At 37.9% G+C, this 20226-nt stretch overlaps 1 protein-coding gene across 9 annotated transcripts in view; it reads right to left on the bottom strand.

Moving 5' to 3' along the window:
• LOC115232533 (nuclear hormone receptor HR96) overlaps positions 1-20226 on the bottom strand; it is a 381450-nt gene that overhangs the window by 178682 nt on the left and 182542 nt on the right. Inside the window, exons 1-2 of one of the 9 annotated variants that reach the window (XM_036499401.1) lie at positions 6121-6134; positions 1119-1288 (exon numbers count right to left, since the gene is read on the bottom strand). The exons of 6 other annotated variants lie outside the window; for them this stretch is intronic. Coding sequence is in view for 2 of the 3 variants with exons in the window: in XM_029802471.2 (XP_029658331.2) it covers positions 1119-1384 (266 nt within the window). In the remaining variant the exon portion in view is untranslated. Of the gene's footprint in view, positions 1-1118; positions 1952-6120; positions 6135-20226 lie in introns of those variants that run through there. 2 more of the 9 variants (XM_029802471.2, XM_029802469.2) reach the window with 2 other exon arrangements.

Below are 20226 nucleotides of genomic sequence, written 5' to 3'. Positions count from 1 at the left end.
CATATACATACATACATATACATACATACATATACATACATTACATATATATATATAAATAATACACTACACATATATACATAAGTATATATACATACATATATTTATACATACCTAGGAAACACAAGCTGTGCACTTTATTTTTCATCAAAATACACTCAAATACACACAGTTTCACTCACGCATCCAGAAAATACAAGCACAGCAGATTGCGCAAAAATATTGAGAATCACTAACTGAAATAAAGATCACACACACGAAACCACAATAGTGGTTAAGAGGTGGTTTCACACACCTCATGACACTGGAATTCCTGTACCAGGGTTGTACAACCCTGCCGGTTGCACCTTATATACACCAGCACATGTGTATGTGCACACACACATTCGGGAAAGTTAAAAATACTACTATCATTACACTTTAAATGCCACACACAGCATCTAGAAAATGCATGCATGGCAGATTACAAACCATAAACGCATGTACATATATATATATATACACACATACACATGTATATATTTTTCATGCATTGGGTCTACCTTACAGAACACACACAATAAATATAAATCTTAAAATCACACAACTGGGAAATTTTTTTTTTTAAATTACACACAATATCTCATATATTAAACCATACTGCTTTCTGTAATACACACACACACACACACACACACACATCCATTACATAATCAGTCTCGGAAGATGTAGAAAAAAAGAAAAAAAAAGAAAAGAAAAAGCAGCTAACTCGACAAAAATATATCTTCAGAATCCAAAGGAGAACAGGACAGCAACTGCATCTCTCCAACACCGACATCATCATCATAACAAATAACAACAACAACAACAACGACGACGACAAGCAATCAGCATCATAACGCTCATCGTCAAAAACTATCACCATCATCATCATCATCATCAACAAACACCACCCATGCAACAAAACAAACCACCACCACCACCACATGGGAAAAAAATGCTACATAAAAAATGCCACAACAGCCTCATTACCATCTCCTCCACCACCACCACCACCACCACAACAAATAGCAACACAACAACAACAACAACAACAACAACAACAACAACAAAATAAAGATTGCTGGATTTTTACATACTTGAGAATTTTTTCCCTCACTTGCAGTATACATAGCCTGGTAGTTTCACATTGGGTTTTGTTAAGATAAATCTTGTTGCTGTTTGTTATGTGGTTACCGTCATTATCATTATTATCATCATCATCATTATTATTATCATTGTGATTTTCATGATTATTATTATTATTATTGATATTATAACTGATATTGTTGCAGCTATTGTCGTTGTTACCGTTGTTTACCGTCTCGATGTCATTGTTCTTCATGGTTTTGGAAATCATTCTCATCTTTTTACTCACTCAACTTTTTGATCTCATTTCATTTTTCACAAACCAATCCATCCATCCAAACATCCATGCATCTAATCCAATCCAATCCAATCATCCAACACAGTTTTTTCCAACTTTTTCTGCTAATCCAAAACCCTTTGCTCTCTTTAGAACCAATCTAGAAGAATTGGCATCACAATAATCAGCAGCGTCGCAGCCATCGTCATCATAAAATTGCAGCAGCAGCAAAAAAGCCACTACTTCCACTAACGACAGGCGAAACCAACTACAACCAGCTAAAATACTACAGCAGCTACAACTGCACGAATATCATAACCGCTACCACAACCACCACCACCACTACTACTACTATTACTACAACTTCAGCCCACACCACCAGACACACTACAAGTACCCACCCCCAACAACTATGTCCCCGTGGTTATAATAACTACTACAAAGTCACTAGTCATAACCAAAAACAACAACAACTACACCAAAATTCGCCGTCGTTTATCACCACCGCCATCAACAACAACAACAACACCTCGAGAGAACTAGCAGCATCAGCAACTCCAACAGCATCAGATATGAAAGAGGTATTATTAATAGCAACAACAGCAGCAACAACAACAGATGCAGCAGCAGCAGTAGTCAGTGCTGCTGCTGCTGCCGAACTCCCTCCCCCACAACACCGACAGCAGCGGCTACAAATAGTACAGCAGCACTAGCGGGGTGGGGGTGGGGGGACGCGAGGGTAGAGTGGAAGAAAGAATTGTCCATCATCCATGCATGCATACACAGAGAGAGAGAGAGAGAGAGAGAGAGGCGGTGGGGGGGACACACACACATAGGACAGCACATAAATATACAAACGCTCGTACGCAAACATACAAAAGCGCACGCGCACACACACACACACGGCTCATTCGCCTGCAACTAGCTCTCTCTCTCTCAAAAACAGCTCCGAAAGAGATTATTACACACATACAACGATGATGATGATGATGATGATGATGGTGATGTGGGTGCAAGGATGGATAGAAGAAGAAAGATGATGAAGAAGGAGAGACACTGACGACGACGGCAACGATGATGATGATGATGATGAGGAGGAGGAAGAAAACAGAAACAAGGACAACAATTACTATTATGACGATGATGATGATGATGATGATGATGATGATGAGGATGATGAGACTAAGCTAGTTTCAGTTACACAGTGAAAGGTTACGAAATTTAAATGAAATAAAAGCAAAAAAAAAAAGAGAAATAAATAAATAAAAAAGCTGAAGTAAAAAAAATGGTAATCAGTCTCTAGCAAGTCAATGGCATCAATAAGTTGTGTGCATATGTTATGCTGCATGATGCAATGCAATGCATGCACACATGCAGAGCTTTAATAACATACATTTTCCTAGAATGACAGCTCAGCAGTTTCCTAAATGCACAGTAAAGCAAAAGTGAAGTGATCGATAAATCTTGCAAAACAAAACCGACTGTAATTTTTCTAACGAAGAACCAGCAGCCGAGGAGAGGAGAGGGGTATTTTCAGGGAGAGAGAGAGAGAGAGAGAATTGAGATTAGAGACTAAAAAGACTTCTTAAAGAGCAAGAGGTAAAAAAAAAGAAAAGAAAAAAAGAAAAAAAGATACTGGAAGGAGAATTTTAAAAACCAAACCTACCATACACATTCCATACTTTGCAATATTTTATTTATTCATTATTATAATTATTATTATTATTATTAATAATATATTCTATATTATTTTGGTTGGGGAGGTGTCTTGTTTGAAATTCATTTGGGGGTTTTCTTTTTTTTTTAAATTCCAAGAAATGAAGAATTGGTAAAGGTATAAGAAACTTGTGATGGTGGTGGTGGTGATAAAGAGAGAAGTGATGGACAAAGGGATATGCACACACATGGAAGAGAAAAATGAGAAGAAAATGGGAGGGAGAGAGAGCAAAGGGTGAGCAGAAGATGAAGGGAGAGTAGAAGAGAAGAGAAAGAAGAGCAGGAGACAAAGAGATAAGAGAGTAGTATGAAGGAAAAAGAGGGACAGTGACAGTCGGATAAGTTATGTAGTGGGAGTGAGGAAAGCAAATTGGTGGGAGGAGAAAAAAGAAGTGGTGGGAATTGGAAAAAGAGTAGCGGTGGGAGTTGGAAAAAAGAGAAATGGCAGGAGTGGAGAAGAAGCAAGAGTCAGGAGAAAGGCAGAGGGAGTGAATGAGAAACAAGCAGTAGGAGTGGGAGTAAAAGCAGAAAGAGAGTGAGGAGGTGGGTGTGAGATGACTGCAAGAAGAGAAAAGGAGTGAGATTGAGAGTAAAAATAACAATAGCTATGATGGTGATGATGATGATGATGATGGTGGTGGTGGTAGAAAATCCCCCTAGCGATGATGATGATGATAATGGTGGCAATGGTTATTAAACTGCTTAATCATGATTTTATTAGGAACTGATGCTATGTCTTTCTCTCACTCGAGTAGACTGAATGAAGTGGGTTCTAATTCATGTCTGCTCCGCCTACACATCAGAAGCATCACTATCATGGCCACTGCCGCCACCACCACCGCCGCCATCACCACCACCACCATCTCAATTATCACTGATACTGCATCATTATGATTAGTGCCGCCGTCATCATCGCCAAACTCAAATTGACCCTCGTTACCTTCATAACCAAACTGCCACCACCACCACCACCAGTGTCATTCCTACCCATTTTACTATTACCTCATCAAACCACCCCAACACCTCCATTGGCGCCATTGTTACGAGAGACTACCAACCTTGCCACCACTGCCACCATCCTCATCATTTTTACCTTCCACTGATGCCATTCACCCAAACACACCCGCTTCTCCAGTCCCTCCAAGATGGAACAATACAATTTTTGAGGGAAAGAATAAAATACATAAATAAATGAAAGGTGGCTACAATGATGGCTCCCACTCATCTCTGTAGTGAGGCAACAAACGGGGAGGGGGCAGTTAAAAAAAAAGAGAGAGAGACACGGATACAAAGTAAACGGGGAAGCTACAGGGCTGTGGGGGTGACGCTATGTCGAAAGGAGGGACAATGTATGAGGTTGAATGGATTAGAGAGAAAGAGAGAGAGACAGAAAATTGGGAACTATCAACTTCACACACAGGTACCCCGAAAGATTTATTATCATTTATTATTATTATAATTATTATTACTACTACTACTAAGGCTGCAAGCCGGCAGAATTTTTAGCATGCCGAACAAAACACTTCCATGGCATTTTGTCCATCTTTATTTACATTCTGAGTTCAAATTCCACCAAGGTTGACTTTACCTTTCATCCTTTCGGGGTCGATAAATTAAGTACCAGTTGAGTACTGAGATCGATGTACTCAACTACCCCCACCTTCAAATTTCAGGCCTTGTGCCTATATTGGAAAGGATTATTATTATAATTATTAAGGCAGCGAGCTGGCAGATTTTGTTAGCAAGCCGGACAAAACACTCCATGGCATTTCGTCCGTCTTTATGTTCTGAGTTCAAATTCTGTCGAGGTTGTCTTTGCCTTTCATCCTTTCAAGGTCAATAAATTAAGTACTGGTGAAACACTAGGGTCAATGTAATTGACTAGACCCTCCCGCCGCCCAGAAAATTACAAGTTCCGTACCTTTAGTAGAAAGAATTATTATCATTATTATTACTATAGGTAGTGAGCTCGAGAATCATTACCACACTGGATGAACTGCTTAGTGGCATTTCTTCCAGCTCTTTATATTCCGAGTTGAAATTCCAGAGAGGTTGACATTGCCTTTTGTCCTTTCAGGGTCCATAAAATAAGTACCAGTTAAGCACTGGGGCGGTCAATCTAATCAAACTTACTCTCCACGCCACCCCCAAAATTTCAAGTTTTGTACCTATAGCAGAAAGCATTATTACTACTACTACTAATTATAATAATGATAATAATAATATTAATAATAATTATTATTAATATTATTATTATTATAAGTACCAGTGCATAACGGGTACTTATTTAATCAGTCTTTTCAGGATGGATTAAATAAGTACCAGTTATGCAGTAGGGTTGATGTAATCGACTAAACCACCTCCCCCAAGCTACCCTTGTAGCAAAAATTTGAAATCGTTATTATTATAATAATTATTATTATTATTATTATTATTATTATTTGGCAGAATCGGACAAAATGACTAGTTATATTTCTTCCAACTCATTTTGTTCTGAGTTTACATTCTGCCAGAGTCAACTCTTATTTTCATCCATTCAGGGTTGATAAAAAAAAAAAAAAAAGGAACCAACCAGTCAAATACTAAGGTTAATTTAATCAACTTCCCCCACTCACCTCGAAAACTGCTGGCCTTTATCCAAAATTTGAACACCGTATTTATCGTCTGCCTTTTGTTTCAGCCACAAGACTGCAGCCATGCTGGAGCAACTGCCTTGAATGGTTTTAGTAAAAAAAAAAACAAATTGAGTGGTACCTAATTTTCTCTGAAGTCTGATATTTTCTCTATCAATTTCTTTTGTCTGACCGCTAAGTTATGGGGACATAAACAAACCAACATCAGTTGACAAACAGTAGGGGAGGGGAACAAACAGACACAAAAACTATAGTAAAAAACACTGCCTGTGGAACTGAACCCAGAACTAAACAGTCACAATGTGTAAAATGAGTTTCTTAACCACATAGCCATGCAAGCACCCATTATTATGCTATTATTGTTATTATTACTATTATTATTATGCTATTATTATTATTATCATTATTATTTTCTTTTCATTTTTCCTCACTCTTTATGTAAATGCTGACAAAAATTGTTTCATGTCCTTGTGATGTACCCCTCAGCTATGCCCCTGTACCTAATAAAAGAAATCGCTATTATTATCATTATTATTTATATTGGAAGAATCATTAGAGTTTTAATTAAACTGCCTTACAGTGTTTTTTTTTTTTTTCCAGTTCTTGATGTTGTGAGTTCAATTTCCTCTGAAGTACTGTGAGATAATTCAACCAAGTAATCTCCCTGCCACAACCACTACAAAATTTGTGACCTTAGGAAAAAAAAAATCAACTCTTTTTGATGTTATAGGAAATCATTATAAACATTCCTGTTGTTGATGATAATATTTATACACACTAAGGCGACGTTGTGGGAGAATCATTAGCACGCTGGGTAAAATGCTTAGCAGCACTCTGTCTATATTCACATTCTGAGTTCAAATTCCAGTGAGGTCGATTTTACCAGTCATCCCTTTGGGATTGATGAAATAAGCACCAGTTGAGCACTACCCTGAAATTACTGGCCTCGTATTAAAATTCGAAATCAATATTTATATAAGGGTGAATACTCCATTATCTTGTTAAGTATATATAATTATAACATGTACATACACATACACACATATGTAAAGTTAAGTAAAAAAGAGAGAGAGAGAGAGCATGCTTGTAAATTTCTTTGTATAAATTCGTGTATGTAAAAAGGCATGCATGTATGTACACATGGATCTATGTACAAACACACACACACACAAACACAGAATCACATACATTCAAATTTGCTGCTGTATATATTACCGAACTGCCCAAGAGTCATATACACAACTCTTAACTCTTGCACAGACACCTACTGAATACAGAGAACGATTAATAGTAAAAGCAATAACAACAACAACACTTGTATACTGCTTATACTGCTGACTGTCAGTGTGTGCATGTGTACATGCATGCCGACACCAACAGATCTATACAGACGTACACAGCCATGTGCATTTGCAATGCATGCAAATAGAGATGCATGTGTACACGTAGTTGCACCAAGAGACTGCATTCTCAACAATCTAGCACTGCAGTTCCATAATTGAAGTATATTGACAGCTGAGCTCGGCTGAAAAATTTTTGAGGGCACCATGACATTTTAATGTAGAGTGTGCAAATGATTGCATGTGTGTTTGTGTGTGTGTGCGAGTGTGTGTATGAGGAGAGAGAGAGAGAGATGGTAGATAGGTATAGGCAGGGTGTTGCTGATAATGATTGTGGTGGGGATGGAGAAGAGATACAGGGAGGATAAAGAGAACAAGAAATGATGAGGCTGACATTTTTGATTGCCTTGACAAAAAAAAAAAAAAGATAAAATAAATTTGAAGACAACCTACATTCCATCACTATACCATGTGTGGATAGTGGTGGCAGTAGTATGTATGTGTGTGTGTGTTATATATATATATATATATATATATATATATATATATATAAAATGCACGTTACATAAAAGTATGCGTACACACACACACTTGTACACACTAACACACACACATTTATTTTATGTAGAGTTACACGCTAAAAGTCAAATGTTAATTGAAGTATCACTCAATACATTTCAATAGAATATCAAAAACATTGAGAGTAACTTCCAAGACAGACTAATGTACAAGTATTAATCTATATATAAATATATGTATGTGTGTGTGTATATATATATATATATATATATACACACACATATATATATACATATATATACACACACACATATACATACATATATATATATATGGATGTATGTGTATATATATATATACACACACAGTACAATTAGTGTCTACCTTTCCCTCTCTTACTCATACACATGCACACTAATTCTATTCTCTCTGTCTCTCTCTCTCTCATATATATATATATATATATATATATATATATATTATAGTGGGGTAGGCCAGCTTATATATATATATATATATATGCACACACACTCATATACATACACACACATGTGTGTGTGCTTGTGTGTGGAAATAGGGACATACACACCAAAGCAAAGGTATAATTGGGCTTATTTCAGAACTGTAGAAAAGAGTACAAGGAGTTAAATATTTTTGTGTTTGTCACACTGTAAATGAAGGAACAACAATAGTTTTATTGCCTACAGTATTTTCTAGTAATGGGAGGGAAAGTGGAGGGAGGAAAGAGGGGGAGTGCAGGAAGAGGACTACTACTGGTTTAACTACAGCAATAACGACAACAACAAGAACATATTGAAAAAATATTGAAAAAATATTGAAACATGGAGAAATAAAAACAAACACATTAACAGCACCAGAAACAGAGGAGACAAGACAGAAACAAAGAGAAATGACATCAGACTTGTGAAGGTGGGAGTGGGAAATTTTATGAGTGGAAGGCGATGGGGAAGAAAGAGATGAAAAGGAAAAGATAGATTATGATAGATGAAGAGGAAGATAGAAGGGGGAAGACAGATGAGGACAAAGATAAGAGAAAGCAGAAAGAAAAAGGAAAAGTGTGCGTGAGAGTGAGAGAGAAAGTTTTTGAGAAATTTCAAAAAGGAAAGTCAAGCATGATGTAACAAAATGATGCCAAAAAGTGATGAAAGGAAGAGAAGATAAGTGGTTGAGGTTTAAGCCTAAGAATAACAATTGTTTCACTGTTGAACAAATTAAGGAAGGATACTCATCTATATCATCATCATCATCAGCAGCAGCAGCAGCAGCAGACTCATTATCTTTATTGCTGCCCTCATCATCACCACTCCCATTACCACCCCCCACCACCACCATAATTGTTTTCACTTTGATGAGCTTCATCACCATCATCATCATCATCATATCCCTAGAAATAGCACTGTAAGTCATTCATAACACACACCTATCACTATTATGAATGGAGGAGAGTCCAGATCTTCCTCCTCCTCCTCCCTTTCCCCAGCAAACCTCACCGCTGATGGCCATCCATCAAAACCATTATAACGTTAACAGGCAACACAATTATCACCACCACCACCACCACCACCATTACCACTACTACCATCAATATCATTTATTACCTACTGCCACCAATGCCACATAGCAACCCATGTACACGCTAAAAGTATCCCTCTCTGAGCATCACCTACCAAACATCATCATTAATATTATCAACAGTATCACCTCTATAACTATACTATGCGTAGTTCGACAGAAATATCATTCTCACATCTATCATCACCGCAACCACCACCATCATCACCGCAACCACCACCATCACCACCACCACCACCACATTCATATCCTTACTGCTGTAGAAGGCCACTGCCAACAATGCCATCAACAATAAGGAAGAAAGAGGGAAAAAACCCAACAAGGAAGCATCTATGTGGCCGTTTGACCTGCTATAAATAGCAACAAAATCTCTGACATCACACAGCAACATCTTTGAAAAAAAAAAAAAAAAAGGTAAAATGGTCACGACTGGAATGCCTTTAATCATAAAAGATGGTTCAACCGAGACTGACCTGTGGCTAAACACCACCACTGACCACAACTCTGTTACAGCCCAATCATCATCTAACCAAAAAGGTAGTTTCCTATATTGATGATGATGATGATGATGATGATAACCAAAGTGTGGTCTGATTGTAGGCGCAGAGTTCGCTTTGTGTGTGTGTTCGCGCGCGTGTGTGTGTCTGTGTAGCTAAAAAGACATACAATGAATCTGTAGTTTAAATGCCATGCACACACATGCACGTGTATGTGTGTCTGCACTGTATGGCAAATCTCTGCAAGCGGGTGTGCACTACATTACATTTAGTGAGTGTGTGCTGATGCCTTTTATAAAGAATTTGTGTGTGTGTGTGTCTGTCTGTCTGATGTGGTAACATGATAATATCTAAAGGGTGGCAAGCTGGCAGAATCATTAGCACACCAGATGAAATAAATGCCTGCCGTTACATTCTGAGTTCAAATTCCGCCGAGGTCGACTTTGCCTTTCATACTTTCAGGGGCAATTAAATAAGTACCAGTTACATCGTCATTTTCTGGCAGAATCGTTAACACACCAGGCAGAGTGTTTGGCTGCATTTCATCTGACTTATTCTGAGTTCAAATTCCACCAATGTTGACCTTGCTTTCAGGGTTGAAAACTGGGGATGATGTAATCAACTTGCTCCCACCCGGAAATTGCTGGCCTTGTGCCAAAATTCGAAACCATTATTATTATGATGATGAAGTTCACTTCATCATCAACAAGCTAGCAGAATTGTTAGCACACTGGGCAAAATGCTTAGCGCTATTTTGTCTAATGCTATGTTCTGAGTTCAAGTTCCGACAAGGTTGACTTTGCCTTTCATCCTTTTGGGGTTGATTAAATAAGTATTAGTTATACACTGGGGTCGATGTAATTTACTAAATCCCTTATCCCAAATTTGAGGCCTTGTGGTTCCAGTAGAAAGGATTATTATTATTATTATTATTATTATTATTATGAAGTGAAGGTGGCAAGCTGGCAGAAGTGCTGCTTGTGCAGGGAAAAATGCTTAGAGGCATTTCTTCCAACTTTACGTTCTGAGTTCAAATGCTGCCAGAGTGGATCGACTGCCTCTCATCCTTTTGGGGTTGACAAAATAAAAAGCAGTTGAACACAGGGGGCGATGGAATTGACTTACCCCCTCAAAAAAAACTGCTGGCCTTGTGCGAAAAAACTGAAATCCTCCTCATTATTATTATGAAAGCAGTGAGATAACAGAATTGTTAGCTCATCAGACAAAATACATATTGGAATTTTTTTTTCAGATTCTTTGTGATCTGAGTTCAAATTCTGCAGGGGTGATTTTACTTTAATCCTTTCGGGTTTGATAAAAATACTAGTCAAATATTAGGGGTCAACACAATTGACCTCACTTGCTCTTCTCAATATTGCAGGTCATATGCAAATATTATAAAGAATTAATTATTCAGAATTATTAGTGTCAGACTTGCAGCGTTTGTTCTAGCACTTGATTTTCGGAATTCAAATTCCACCAGGATTAACTTTTCGTTTCATCCTTCCTGAAGCCAATCCAATCAATTAACCCCTTCCCTTCAGAATCTGTAACCTAGCAACCATATTAGAAATCATTATTATTATTATAATAAAGGCATTGAAATGGCAGAATCACTAGCACACTGGGAAAAATGCTTAGTGGCATTTAATTTGTCTTTATGTTTTGAGTTCAAATTCTGCTGAGGTCGATTTTGCCTTTCACCCTTTCAGGATCAATGAAACAAGTGATAGTTAAGTGTGGGGGTTGTTGTAATTGACTACTCCCTACCCACAAAATTTCTAGCTTTGTGCCTATAGTAAAAAAGAATTACTATTAGTGTGACTATGGCTATCATTTTATAAGGACAGTGAATTGGTAGAGTAATTAGACAACATGCTTTTTCGATTTTGTTCCAGCTTTTATGTTCAGAGTTCAAATCCTACTATGGTCAACTTTTCCTCTCATACTTCTAGGTCTGATTATAAATAAAGTACCAATCTAAAAACTGAATAGGTATAATCCCTCCTCTTGTAACCTTGTGCCTATGTTTAACTTATCACCATCATCATCAATAAACCAATGTTTTGCTGTATTACATAAGTAATGGTTATTAAACCTTGTTAGAGCTAACTTTACTTTTTAAGAGTCGTATATGATAATCAAAACAGTTTCTCCTCAAAAATGTGTTCTTGCATTTATTATGTTAGAAAGACAGCAATATTACCTATTAGTTGGGAATGGTTACCAATGAGAAATAGTACCCCTGTGTAGACATGCACCCTACCTCACAGAGAGCTACACCTCTGACTTCAGGTAAGCAGAAGCCCTTTAAAGCATATCAAATAATATGAAGTTAAGGTGGCAAGCTAGCAGAATCATTAGTATGCCGGGCAAAAGGCTTAGAGGCATTACAATCGACCTTACATTCCGAGTTCAAATTCTGCTGAGGTTGACTTTGCCTTTCATCTTTTCAGTGTCAACAAAATAAGTACCAGTTAAGCACTGGGGTCAACTGGTATTTGAGGGATAATTGACTTACTCCTCCCCTGAAGTTGATGGCCTTGTGCCAAAATTCGAAACCAATATTTTAATTGAAGTTTAGGTGTTAATTAAATTATCTCCAACTAGAGAGAAGACATTACACATCGACAGGTGTGATAAATATGACACTATCTTCAGCATCTCTTACTCTTAATAGCAGTGATGTCGTTTAGCATTTTCGATAGTTTCCAAATACACCAGAGAAATCCATTCAAGTTTCTCCTCTCACTCTCACCCCTCTAACCCTTCACACCACCACTAACTACTATGACAATCACCCCTCGCCACGACCAACACCACCATCTCGCCACTAAAACTACTACTACTACTACTAAAAACTAAACCTATTGAACGTTACCACTATTGTGACATCATCGTCATCGCCCACCACTCGCAGCAATGCATGCGCATATAGCAGTCAGTGCAGGCATGCAACAGCAGCGGCAGAAATTACTGGATGCACATGTCTGGCTTCAGACATGTGTCGCTTCACAGAAAAATGTGCACACGAGTTTGCTGTTGTAGATAGTAGTAGTAAAGTGATTTGTACATAAATATACAAGACCGTTGTTGGAGCTCATTCATCACATTTTGTTAGCGGGTGATGACTGGGGTAGCGGTGGCAGTAGATGCAGTACGGGAGAGCTGTAGTGGTAGCAGTAGATGCAGCACGGGTGCGGAGTGTGACAGTGGTGGAAGTGAAGGTGACTATGCCAACCAAGTCGGCTATGTACATAGTGCGAGAGTTGTAAGAGTAACAATTAAAGTAACTCTAGTTAAAGAGATAGTATAGTGATGACAGTGGCGCTAGTAGTAGAGGAGGTGGTGACAATACATGTAGGTAATAGTTGTAAAATAGCAGCAGAAGTAGACATGTAGTAAAAATATACTAAGTGGTGATGGTACTAGCAGCAGTAACAGCGTCAACTTCACCATTTTGTTTCATTTGCTGACACATGAATTCATTATGCTATCTTCATCTTCAATCAGGTTCGAGACCTCGCTGCACTCAGTTCAAATCCCAGCAGAGACGATGCTATAATTAAGCAAATGGAGTGAGTTTGGAAAATTGGAAGGTGAGATGAATGCCGACCCTAAAAGAAGGACATAAGGCAAAGTGGACCTAAGTAGGATTTGAGCTCTGAAAGTAAGGGGTGGGAATAAATAAGCAAGGTATATGTCTGAAGACAGACAAAATGCAGCTAAGCATCTTGCCTGGCGTTCTAACGATTCTGCCTGTTAGCTTCTTTAATAATAATAATAATAATCCTTTCTACTTTAGGCACAAGGCCTGAAATTTGGTGGGAGGGGACTAGTCGATTACATCGACCCCAGTGTTTCACTGGTACTTAATTTATCAAGCCTGAAAGGATGAAATACAAAGTCAACCTCAGTGGAATTTGAACCCAGAATGCAAATGTAGAGATGGATGAAATGACACTAAGCATTTTATCTGCCATGATAATGATTAATAATAATAATCATCGTTTAGCGTCTGCTTTCCATGCTAGCATGGGTTGGACGGTTCAACTGGGGTCTGGGAAGCCAGAAGGCTGCACCAGGCCCAGTCTGATCGGGCAATGTTTCTACGGCTGGATGCCCTTCCTAAATAATAATAATAATAATTCTTTCACATTTTCACAAAAGGGCTGCCATTTTAGAAGAGTAAGGAGTTGATTACATTGATCCCAGTGGCTGACTGGTATTTATTTTATTCATCATGAAAAGATGAAAGGCAAAGTCGACATTGTTGGAAGAAGAAATGCCACTAAGCAATAATAATAATCACCATCATAATCCTATTTTTTTGCTATTCGCAGAAGGCCTAAAATTTTGTGGGAGTCAACTACATCAACACCAGGACTCAACTGGTACTTACATAACATCAAACCCCAAAAGGATGAAAAACAAAGTCAATCATGGCAGGATTTGAACTCAGCACACCAGACACAATGCTCAGGGGCATTTTATCTATCTTTACATTCAAATGATTCTGCTGGCTCACCATCCTAATAATGATTCATTCTCATCTTGGCAGAAGGTCAGCAAATTTGAAGGGATGGGGCAAGTTGTTTACATCCATACTTGTACTAGACTTTATCAACACCGAAAGATTGAAAGGTCAAGTTGATTTTGGTGGGATTTAAGTAGATGAATGATAAAAAGCTATTTTTCACCTTTGATACCTAACTTGGTACCTGACATTGAAACAGGGAGGTGATCTGAAGAAATGCTTTAAGTGTATTCTGCTCAAATATACCACGATGCACTTGCAGTAAAATTGAACTCAAATCTTTATGATTGAGGCAATTCAGTACTCCTCTCAAAATTAAGCTAGTGTTTAAGCTAGGTGTTCAAACCAAGAAAAAAGCAGGAAGTCCATGAACAAGAACGGAGCAGAAAGAGGTGCATAGACAGAGGTAAGATAGCTTCATAAGAGATCAGGGACAGCTGTTGAAGATATAAAATGCCAGAAAAAAAATCTAAGTGGACAGTAGAGAAGTTCAAAAAGAAAGAGAGACAGAGAAAGGGGAGAGAAGTACAAGGTTAAATTTAGTGAGCTGTTTTTCACTTGTAGAGTTATGATGATTGACAAATGGAGTTAATTAAATAGTGTGTGTTTAATGAACATGACCAAACATATGTATGTATATATATATGTATCATATACATATGACATAGACACACATATACACATACATACATATAGTGATACACACAGAGGGAGAATGAAGAGAGAGAGAGAGAGGGAGGAGAGGAGCCACACTTGTGCAAGTTGACCCATGATCAATGACGACACCACACTAATTTCACATAGGTGCTTTGTGTGTGTGAAAAGAACACAGAGCAAATAATATATATTTTTAAGTTGCAAATATACATTTGTTAAGACAAAGAGTTGCACTGTACATAAATAGGTGCATTGTTTCACAGCTACTAATGGGGTTAATAATAACAACAGTGCGACAACTAACGCTACTGCAATTTCTCACAACCCACCCAAATCAATGCAACTACAAACACAAATACACCTGAAGATGCATTGTCAAGAATACAGAGACAGAAATACAGACTGAAGAAAAAAACACACCAATTTCTATCACCCTGCTAACCATTATTCATGCTGTGCTAACTATAAGCGCAGGAGTGGCTGTGTGGTAACTAGCTTGCTAACCAACCACATGGTTCCGGGTTCAGTCCCACTGCGTGGCATCTTGGGCAAGTGTCTTCTGCTATAGCCCCGGGCGGACCAATGCCTTGTGAGTGGATTGGTAGACGGAAACTGAAAGAAGCCTGTCATATATATATGTATATATATATATATATATATATATATATATATATATATAATATATATATATATATATATATGTATGCGTGTGTATGTGTTTGTGTGTCTGTGTTTGTCTCCCTAGCATTGCTTGACAACCGATGCTGGTGTGTTTACGTCCCCGTCACTTAGCGGTTCGGCAAAAGAGACTGATAGAATAAGTACTGGGCTTACAAAGAATAAGTCCCGGGGTCGATTTGCTCAACTAAAGGCGGTGCTCCAGCATGGCCGCAGTCAAATGACTGAAACAAGTAAAAGAGTATAACAATGGAAAAAGAGCTGCACCAAATTAGGTCCCAGCTCTGCTGAATACACTGATCTATGCCATCTATTTGCAAAAATACACTTGCCCTTTCCCTTCCTTCAATAGCTTACACACATACCATGTCCAGCACTGTTTGTCAACTTATTTAACCCTTTAGCATTTAATCCTGCCATATACAGCCTACATATTCTATGTTTTATGTTAAAACTGACCTGATCGAACCTCTCACACCTACCCTACAATGTCATTCTAAAAATATACAAGCATACCTTTGAAATCTTGAAGCTACAAGATAATGCAAGATTAATTTAGGACAATGTGGATAAACAAACATTAAAAACTTGACAAAGAAATCTGTATGCTAAAGGGTTAAATCCTACCCTATATATCACTTACCACAGTTCCAAAACTTCCCCTTCCGGTTAGCTTCTGGAACTACTTTCTTGCTCCCCTCTAGACACCTTACTGCTTATATGGGCTTTAGCCCCATCAATTCGAATGACCCACTCTAACCTGTAATGTTATCTATCAAGTCTAAATCTTAGAGGGTTTGGTAGTGTAAACAACCCACTTTTGCAAACTTTTTTTGTTTTTGTCTGGTAACCTTTACCCTTTCCTCCCCTACAACAAGGACCTATGCTCTCACCATATAACAACAATCCTCCCAATTCAACCACAAACACAAATTTATTTACCCCCACCCTCAACTCACCGCCAAGACAATGTCTCTGATTACCAGTTTGATACAAGCAAAGCAGTCCAACATCCGGTATCAAGAATTTATATTCTCTTCACTCCACTCTATAAATTGTGCCTCATGGAGGGAAAACATTAGTTACTTACAGAAACTGCTTGACTTTATCTGGCCAGCCCAAATATAGCAGCTGCCAGATTTGGCCTCTCACAGATACTCCACAATGTCAATCACATTCATCGATAGTTTGACGCTATGAGATAATAAACGATTAATTCAAAGTATCATATGTGAATAAATAAGCATTACATTTGACAGAGTAACCACCAGCCCATGAACCTTAAACTTGAGAGGTTTTGACAACTGCAAGACATGAATGAACTACACACACACACACACACACACTTACGCTTGAATACTCATATCTTTTACTCACCACCAAGCAATAAGTTTATGCTCCAAAGGAGGAGGGAACTTAGTTTATGACTTGTGAATAATTAATTACAAAGCTTGAAATTGTAGTTTTATTTCATTCTTTCACATCTACATTAAGCTACAGAAAGGAGCTAAACCACTTCCTTGAGTTACATATATTAGATATCAAAAATATGCAAGTGGATGTACTCCTAGAAGAACCGTCCAGATTTGTTAAGACTTGAAAAAGACCCCCGCCCCCAACAAATTATGTATATGTTTATAACGAGGTTGCCGTTGTTTCAATTGCATTTCTCTAAAGAGACCTCCTAACTGTCATTTTGACAAACAAGCCCCGGCCTCAGCTTTGAAACTCAAGGATAGTATCCTCAAAATATTTTTAAAATTGGAAGTGCCACTTCAACAGTAACAAAATATATGCAAAAATACCAAATGTACATAAAACACATATACATTAGCCATTGCATTAAACAAACACATCTGTTTACAATAAAAATGTTATTGGACTCGCATTAATAGTGAAGTAATAGCAGCATTCCATCCCATCCCTCTACATTCTGAGTCAAAATATTACTAGGAGTTACTTCATTTTCCACTCTTCTGGCAGCCAAACGAGTCAAGGGTGAAAGCCTAGTTGAATGTGAAACTCTAATCCTACAATTTATTACAAATAGTATTTCTAACAGAAGTACAAGGCTACAGGATTTAGTAGGAGGTAATTCAATCGACCCTGGTACTTAAATGGTACTTTGATTGCAGGAAGATGAAAGGTTAAATTGAAGGCAGTGGGAAATGAAACTCAAAATATAAAAACAATACAACTAAGAAAGCTTTATCATTATCATCATCATCATTACTACTAGTAAGGTGGTGAGCTGGCACAATCACTAGCCCACTAGACAGAATGCTCAGTGGCATTTCATCCATCATAACGTTCCGAGTTCAAATCCCGCCTAGGTTACCTTCTCTTTTTATGCTTTCAAGTTTCATAAGATAAGCACTAGCTGAGCACTGGAGTTGATGTAATCAACTTTCCCCATTTCTCTCAACAACTGCTGACCTTGTGCCAAAATCTGAAACCATTATCATCATTTACGATGATAGATAAGTAGAATCACTCAAGTGTCAGAAGCAAATGGCCTGTGGTACTTGTTCTAGCCATTTTAAGATCAATTTTTGATGAGGTCAATATTGTCTGTCACCCTTTGAAACCAATAAAATATAGTATTATTCAAATACAGGAATTGGTATAATCATCTAAAATGATCCTCCAAGTTTCAGGCCATGTGTCTACGCTTACCATCATCAAATTCAAGGCATTACAGCTGCTCTCAGCATCTCCTCCAAATTATTAATAGCAATAATGTTTGCCGCTTGACTGGCTCCTGTGCCAGTGGCAAGTAAAAAGCAGCCACTACACTCTCAAAGTGGTTGGCGTTAGGAAGGGCATCCAGCTAGATCAGATTGGAGTCTGGCGCAGCCTACTGGCTTGCCAGTCCCTAGTCAAACCGTCAAACCCATGCCAGCATTGAAAAAGGTCGTTAAACGATGATGATGATGAGGGAAGTGATGGAAATAGGCACAGTAAACAAAAGTTTACAACAGGAATGAATTAAGATATCTCAATGGAAAGACAAACGCGTGATTATCCTAACTTCCAAGAGTCGGTGCCCTCTTCTGGTTGTGTGTCCTTTGATCTGCAGATGCATGTTGGAAGTAAGGCCATTCATATGGGGTATTCTTTGCCACTCTCACCCACCATATGACAAATTCATTAGAGGGTAACACCTCTCTCTCTCTCTCTATCTCTCCACTCAGGAATTGCAGAAGCTGTTGAGGGCTTAGTTGAAAAAGAAACTGTTCATTTACAGTCCTTTTAATTTTGTCTACCATACAATTTCATTTATTATAACCATGGGATGGAAGGAAAACAGTTCTGCGCTTCCTGGCTAAAAGGAAGGAAGCAAGACAATCCCTAGCAGGTGGCTGAATTGTAGTAATAAGAATAATAGTAATAATATGCATGAGGTTTCAAAATTTGGAGAAAGGATATAACTGATCATATCAGCCTCAGTTCATAACTAGGACTGTATTTTCTTGATCCTAGAAGACTGAACAGGCAAAGTTAACCATGAATATAAAAGTGCTAGGACAAATGCACCAATGTCCTAATGGTTCTGTCAGCCCATTCACTGTACTTGTGAGTGAGACAAATGATACATAATCAAAAAAAAATATTTTGCAGCATTTTGTTATGTTTTTTTCACATTCACAGTTGAAATCCCACCATGGTCAGTTCTACTTTCCATCATCCAACAACTGATGCAATAAATAACAACCAGTCAAATACCGGAGTCAATTCAAACTAGCTATACATTCTCCCTCCTCTGCACTGAAACATTTCCGATGCCAGTGTGAGATATTATTATTATTATTATTATTTATATTAATAGTGTGACATAGTAAATGGAGGATTGATTAAAATGGTCCCCGCCGTTTTTACCAACCATTATGGACAAACAAAACAAAAATTATTATTGCTGTTTGATATATATATATATGTGTGTGTGTGCACGTCTATGGAGAGAAGAACCAATTACTGTCAACTTACCTTCATATATTACAGGTGCTCCAGTAAATAGCATAGGAAAACAATATTGAAACTAGCTGACTTCAGTGAAACTAAAATTTAAACTATTTTCATTTATATATTGTACATGAAGGACCAATCAAGGTGTGCTTCACAACACCTGTGTTATGTTGGATACATTGAATTAGGGATTTAAGGGGCTGGCAGGAACTATAAATATTTTTGCTTTGTAATCATTAGAAAACAAAATTAGGTGGTTCACTTAGCAGGCCAAGTGGTATTTAGGTATTCTTTTATATTGATTGTAGTTGTTGTTTGGAGATGGGTTTTTTTCCTATGATGGCTAGATTAAAGCTATTCAAGCCATGTTCATCCCATATTCTTCTCGAAAAATTATGTACCTTAGACTACAGTATCCAATGTCTTTTTTTCTCACTGTTGAAGAAGACAGTGTAATGCAGGGGAGACTTGGCCATTACTACTAGCAGGTTGCAGCTCATGGTGTGTTAGTGACATGTTCAGATTCATAAAGTTGTTTACAGATGGAGCTGTGTAGTAGTGGAGGTGGTGGTGTACAGTCGTGTTAAGGTTGTTGTGATGTTGTTGAATCCTAGATTTGCCCTGACCAAGCAGACTATAATCCCATATAAGCCATCCATGACAATCCAGTGAGATTTTTTTGACCATGCTGTATCTAGGACTACAT

The sequence above is a fragment of the Octopus sinensis genome, linkage group LG2 (assembly GCF_006345805.1).
Source record: "Octopus sinensis linkage group LG2, ASM634580v1, whole genome shotgun sequence".
Classification (NCBI taxonomy): Eukaryota; Metazoa; Mollusca; class Cephalopoda; order Octopoda; family Octopodidae; genus Octopus; species Octopus sinensis.
Note: the sequence above shows the minus strand (reverse complement) of the source record. Positions and strands in the feature narration are given on the sequence as shown.